The 6532-nt window shown below is 36.9% G+C and overlaps 1 protein-coding gene across 1 annotated transcript; it reads left to right on the forward strand.

Moving 5' to 3' along the window:
* Positions 1 to 553: 553 nt before the first annotated feature.
* On the forward strand, positions 554 to 2316 carry LOC145034597 (protein RGF1 INDUCIBLE TRANSCRIPTION FACTOR 1-like). Its single transcript, XM_078983042.1, has 4 exons — positions 554 to 755; positions 837 to 1034; positions 1466 to 1681; positions 2046 to 2316. The coding sequence occupies exons 1-4, from the start codon at positions 753 to 755 to the stop codon at positions 2301 to 2303; spliced, it is 675 nt and encodes a 224-aa protein (XP_078839168.1). The 5' UTR covers positions 554 to 752; the 3' UTR covers positions 2304 to 2316.
* The last annotated feature ends 4216 nt before the right edge of the window (positions 2317 to 6532 follow it).

A 6532-nucleotide genomic window follows, 5' to 3' on the forward strand; every position in this document is an offset into this window, starting at 1 on the left:
CATGCATAACGGGTGCATACTCATTTAACGGGTCCATACTCATTTATAAGTACTGAATGAGTATAAAAACAAAAATGACTTATTTTGCAACAAAAAAAATATTAAAGACTAAATGTGTTTAAAAATATTAAGGACTAAATGTGTACAAAGTGAAAAATATATTACCCTATTAAGTTATTTTTACTGGGTAACCTGGAGTGGTAGATCATAAGAACTAAATGTGTACAGTTTAATATATTGAATTGGTAAATATGAACAAAAAAAAATCAATAACTAAATGTATACAAATCAAAAAATATATTATCTTTTTAAATTATTATCCCTATCATAAAAATAAAAATACAAAGGTAGATAATTGAGGTTTATGCATAATTGTAGTCAAAATTTCGAAAATAATTTTTTTTTTGGGGAGTGATATATAAAATTATAAGGAACCTAGAACTAGGAGGTTGGGTTCCTTGCACCCAAGGTTCACTTAGGTTCGGAGTTAGGCTCGTAAGTGGTTCATTTACATTAAATTGTGTGAGCAGATAAGAACGACCCACCCACCCAAATTTTCTCATTTTCTTCTACAAGTACCCTCTCAATTCTTCGCCGCCTCCACTTCCCCCCACTCTCTCTCGCTCAACATCTCTCTCTCTCTCTCTCTCTCTCTCTCCGCCGCCACCACCACCGTTGTTATTCTCAAACTGGCGATCGTTAATCAAGAAGCCACCATCGTTCGTGAAATCAAACCCAAGAACCGCCGGATTATGGTAAGTATATTGATGGGTTTATTTGTGTGTTTTTTTTTTTAATTTATTTGAATTGGTTTTGATTTTGTGGGAATAATGTAGGGTGCCGGAGGACCTGATGAAGAAGAACAAAAGTGGCCGCCATGGTTGAAACCGATGCTTCGAGAAAGCTTCTTTGTTCAATGCAAATTACACGCAGATTCGCACAAGTCTGAATGCAATATGTACTGCTTGGATTGCATGAATGGCCCTCTTTGTTCTCTCTGTCTCAATCACCACAAGGATCATCGTGCTATTCAGGTATATATTCTCCCCTTTTCTCCATTGATTCTCCCTTTTTTCTTCAATAAAATTTGACTTTTATCAGTTTATCATCTACTACCCTTTAACCATTTTTCGATTTTAACATCTCGGTTTTTTTCTAATTTCATTTCCAATCAGCTTTTACCGATTTCAATTTGAATACCAGATTTCAATCGCTCCATTTACCAATTACTTCGTTATTAATTTTGTTTTTTTTCCGAACAGCTTTATGCTAACCGATTTTGACTTTTCGTTTTTGAATTTAGTCATGTGGATCATTCAATGCCAACCATTCCTGAAGTTTACCTTCTGGGTTCACACCGATTCTGACTTTAATCATTGTTTTAACCATTTCTAGAAACTTCAAATTCACCCACAGATCATTCAAGTTTATTTTTATCGATTCTAACTGAGATTTTTTTTTTCAGATTCGAAGGTCATCGTATCACGATGTGATCAGAGTGTCCGAGATTCAGAAATACTTGGACATCAGTTCAGTGCAGACTTACATTATCAACAGCGCAAAAGTTGTGTTCTTGAACGAACGTCCACAACCGAGGCCCGGAAAAGGCGTTACCAATACCTGTGAAGTTTGTGAGCGAAGCCTTCTTGATTCCTTCCGATTCTGTTCACTTGGTTGTAAGGTAAATTCATCGATTACTGAGCTTAATTTTTGAAAAATGCTCTGATTACGTAGTTGACTTCTTATTTTGCGTGTACTCATCAATGGTGGCCATTGGCCATATTTTCCGCTTTTTTATTATTATAAATTACTCTATTTTTTTTACGATTATTGGTGATGGTGGTTGATGGGTTTTGCTACCGATTTTAAAATTCAAATCGGTGCTCCATAATTAAAATCTACAATCAGTATCAGAAACATTGAATGTGTAATTATTGAAAATTGACTATTTGATACGACATTGAATGACTAGTTATTGAAATCAAATGGAAAAATCGAATTAATTTATTGTTATTTGACATGACTGAATCTTATGATCGGTGCAGATTGTTGGAACGTCGACGAATTTCGAGAGGAAGAGGAAGATTTCGCCGGAGAAGAAGCATTTAATGATGGCAATCTCCGATTCAGAGGATTCTTACAGCAGCAGCAGCCATGGACGTCAGAGTAACCATAGCAACGGCCGGACCCACAGTTTCACTCCGTCAACGCCTCCGCCGACCGCCGCTAGCTTCAGGACGGCCAAGAGAAGAAAGGGCATACCTCATAGAGCCCCCATGGGTGGACTAGTCATAGAATACTAAACCACCCAGTCAACCCCCCTACACTTCTACTTAATTACCCAATGCCCCCCCTTATACCTACTCTTTTCAAAACACACCCTCTTCCTAATTTCCTAGCATTAGTGCTTTTCACAAAGGCCGGTGTGACGAAATTTACCATTATGTACAAAGACGCACCCTATAGTTAATAGAAATAGTCTTGGAATAGAAGGGCAAAAAAGGAAACAAAATAAAAAAAAAATCAAGACAATGTGATAAATTGTCTACAAGGTGTAAGTTGAATGGTATAGTAGTTTTGCGTTGTATTGGAAAATAAATAAACAAATACTTTGGTTATATTTGTCAAGAATGTAATTATGTTTTTGTTTGACAATATACTTAGTCATGTATGACTAGATGTTTATAATATAATCGTATAACTTCCTTCTCTTATAATGTACAAGTTTAATTGGCAGTAATAAATAATTACGAATGTACAAGTGTTGATGCATGAGGTACAAAGGTGACCAAATATAGAAAGTTAAGAGTATGGACACGTAAGCCAGATGGGAATGGTGGGAAGAAAAAGGGTAAGAATGGTGTAGGTGTCAAGTGGGGGAGTGGTGGCGGAATTTGATTGGCTAAGATAAAGTGATGTGTCTTGTTTGATGGAATCAGCAACAGTGGTGATTCATCGAATACTCGTATCTTAATCACACTTTCCTTCATTCTCCACCGTTGATGTCTTCCGTTTGTTGTCCTCGTTGCGAGTGTTCTTTGGGATGAACTATTTAAACTATTGACCACTTTGTTTTCTAAAATATATTAATATTTCATGCGTGATGATTTAAAAAATTATATTATAAGATATAGTTAATATTATTTAAATGCTCTATTTGTATTTGTTTTATTAATAACAAGTTAAAAACACATTTATATTTATTTTACCGGTGATAGTGATATATACATTACGACAGCATACTTTCTTTTTCTTTCTGTGTATAGAGTAGCAATCAATTTTAAAAGAAAGGAGATGAAAGGTCAAATATGGTTAGCCGAAGACTCTATGGTGGGTTTGTTGCAAATATGGGTGGCAGTTGTTAAAGGTCTCTCGACAATGTCGACTATTATGGTCTTCAATCCCTCCTTTAAAAGCCCCATAATCGGAGCAATGGATTGAAAAATCCACACTATTTGGCTAGATGTAGAAGGATTTGTAGATGTTAATGTGTTCTATTTAGGAGGCACGGACGTTCAAACAAAATTCATATCTTATTTATTTACTTATTTTGAATGGCTAAATAAGAAATAGATAAAACAAAACATGCAGCTCTAGCAAGAAGTTAGAGAAAAAAAATAGGAAGCAGTGTTTAAAATTAGATTTTTGAGCCACAAATTCCAATCCAAATTGAACTTGTACTTCGATCATCCAACAAAAAGAAGCTACAATATCATCAACTAGTCTACTTTTTTCGGAGAAACTGATAGAAAACACAATTATTCAGGAAGTTTAATAAGTGCCACCAAGCCGTATAAATAATCGCATCCAACACCCTCTTCCTTGCCATAGAAAGCCGAGAAGAATTTTAAAAAAAATCTCAAAATCATTAACATTCACCTAATTGGACAAAGAACACACAAAAAATCACAAAAAATCATCTTTTGCTACTTCACATAAAAAAATGTGATTCACCTCCTTTGCCTCATTATTGCAAATAGGACAAAGAACACACAAAACATCAACAACATACATAAGAAGATTGTCTCTAAATTCAAGAAAAACCTCCATCTAAAAATGTTTACTTTAATTGGCATTAAAGCATTCCATAAAGTTTGGCATGTAGCTTGTGTCAAAGCATAGTCATAAATGAATATCCTTGTCTCCTTAAGTGTAAAATCGCCATCATTACTAAGGTCTGAAGACCAGTCATCTTTACGATCAACAAAAACAACCTCCCCCACCACGCTTCTAAAACCAAGACTTGGGAAAAGAGGGAAGCAACTGATATAGGTCGTCTCAACTGCTACTTCCAAGCACCAACTTCTCTTTTATCATTAATATATCAATCGACAGAATAATCTAATGTAACAAAAGAGGGAACATCACTTGTAAGGTACTAGAACCAATCCAATCATCTTTCCAAAACACTGATTCTGAACCATCTCCTGTAATATCTTGATTTTCAGGTATTTTCAATTTGACACATGGTTTTCGATTGATTTGCAAAACTAGTCCCTAATGTCAATTTCGTAAATTTTGGGTAGGCTTGTGTACGTTGGGCGTATGTGGTCTGGGTGCAAACCTTAAATTTCAGGGTTTGGACCATATTTAAGCATCATTATAGCCTCATACCCCTCCTTAACTCCAACCTTCATTCCTCCTTGACCTCATTCCAAAATCCTAAAGTGCGTGAGTGCATTTTGAAGCTTGGAGTGTCTTTTTGGTGCCATTTTGCTACTCTTGTTGGTAAAGGAAGAGCTTTGAAGATGCAGTGTTTCACTCAAGACCTTGGATCCAACATTCACACTCCCGTATGCACCTTCTAGAAGTATAAAGCTCCAACCTTGATGAGTATTTCATTTACATCTAGTTTTAGCTTAAAGTTGGCACCTTTTGTCCTAAATCTTGATCCTTGTGAGTATGGAGTCGTAACATCCTAATGATGAGGTATTTCTAAACTTCACCCTATAATTGATCTATATTGCATTTTGGTCCCTAAGTATAAGAAAGAGTGTAAAAGGGCCTATAGTGGAAATTTGGTAAAAGTTGGTACTTGAGGAGTACGTTGTGCGTACGTGTATACGCTAAGCGTACTAGGATACAACTTACTACGCTGGGCGTACACTTTGTACATAGGGCGTACACGGGAAAATATGCAAACCCTAATTTTAGTGTTTTGGCTCATATTTAAACATCTTTACGACCTCACATTTCATTCTTATTTAACCTCCTTATGTGATGTCGACTCTAGAGAAAGAGAGAGAAAATTTTGAGCCTTAAAGTGAGTTTTGGAGTGGTTTTGAAGAAAGAAGATGGTGGTGAGAAGATCTTGGAGTTGTGTACACTTTGGATATGGGATTTCTACTTGGTTTGCAACATCTTGAAGGTATAAAGCTTGCATATTTACCACTCCATCTTGTTGATCTAGGTTCTTGCCCTTTGAAGTCACTTTTTGGTCCCAAAATGATGATTCATGAACATAGGATGTTCTTGACCCATTAAGCTGTCCTTTCAGACCCTTGGAAGGGTCTTGAGTCATAAAAATGGGTTATAAATGGTTGGTAGTGCTCCATGCATCATTTAGAAGGTCTTAATGGATTAAGAAGTTGAGTTAAGCACTTAATTGACATGCAATGTCAAAAAGTAGGAAACTTTATGTCTTTTGAGGATATTTTAGCCATAGATTTAAAAAATGGACGTGAGTTCTTAAGCCATTAAGCACTTATTGAGATTTTAGACTTTTGGGTGTACATCGCGTGTACCTGGAGGACACCCTGCATACGAGGTCAACCACCCCGATGGTGGTCAACATGCGAGTACGCCCAACGTACATTTGGAGTACGCACCGAGTACTCACTCTGTGCTGACTCAGTTGGATTGACTCAGTTGAGTTGACCACTTTGACTTTGACTTTGACCAAGTTTGACCTTAGGGCATTTTGGGATTGTGATCGTGATTGGTCAATTGGTTGGATAGGTGACGGTTAGAACTGAGATTTAGAGTCGGGACCTCATTAGCTTTTGTCCAGTTTGTAAGGTAAGTTTTCCTCATTATACTTGCGGGTCGAAGGCACCAAGGCTGCCCCATTAGATTAGATATCTTGTTGAAACATCCCAAAAATACGGTGTGAAAATTTCATTTAAATCATTAAAAGAACCGTAAATATCAACCATTTTATTCATAAACAAAAGTTATATCAAATCAGAGTATCATCTCAAAAAATGTTCTTTTTATCAGAGTAAACATCCCATGCTAAAACTTATTGGTGTGTGACATGCAATTATCTCGAGCTCCTCCCTCCGCTACCGGAAGTACATGAAACCAAAATGGAAAAATGTAAGCACGAAGCTTAGTGAGTTCCCCAATCTACGACATACCATACACATAATCACATACTGCAAACATTGGGCCTAGCCCACTACATCGGGCCCCGCCCGACATCGGATGAATCTGGCATCAGGCCACGCCTGGCATCAAGCCCCGCTCGGTATACAGATCAGTTTCTACTAGGCCCCGCCTGTCTTCAGGCCCTGCCCGCTATACAATTACA

The sequence above is a fragment of the Lactuca saligna genome, chromosome 3 (genome assembly GCF_052625555.1).
Source record: "Lactuca saligna cultivar CGN05327 chromosome 3, ASM5262555v1, whole genome shotgun sequence".
Lineage (NCBI taxonomy): Eukaryota > Viridiplantae > Streptophyta > Magnoliopsida > Asterales > Asteraceae > Lactuca > Lactuca saligna.

Coding starts and splice junctions, on each gene's coding strand:
- LOC145034597 (XM_078983042.1), top strand. Junction 1,035..1,465: donor AGGATCATCGTGCTATTCAG/GTATATATTCTC, acceptor TTTTTTTTTCAG/ATTCGAAGGTCATCGTATCA. Junction 1,682..2,045: donor TCTGTTCACTTGGTTGTAAG/GTAAATTCATCG, acceptor TGATCGGTGCAG/ATTGTTGGAACGTCGACGAA.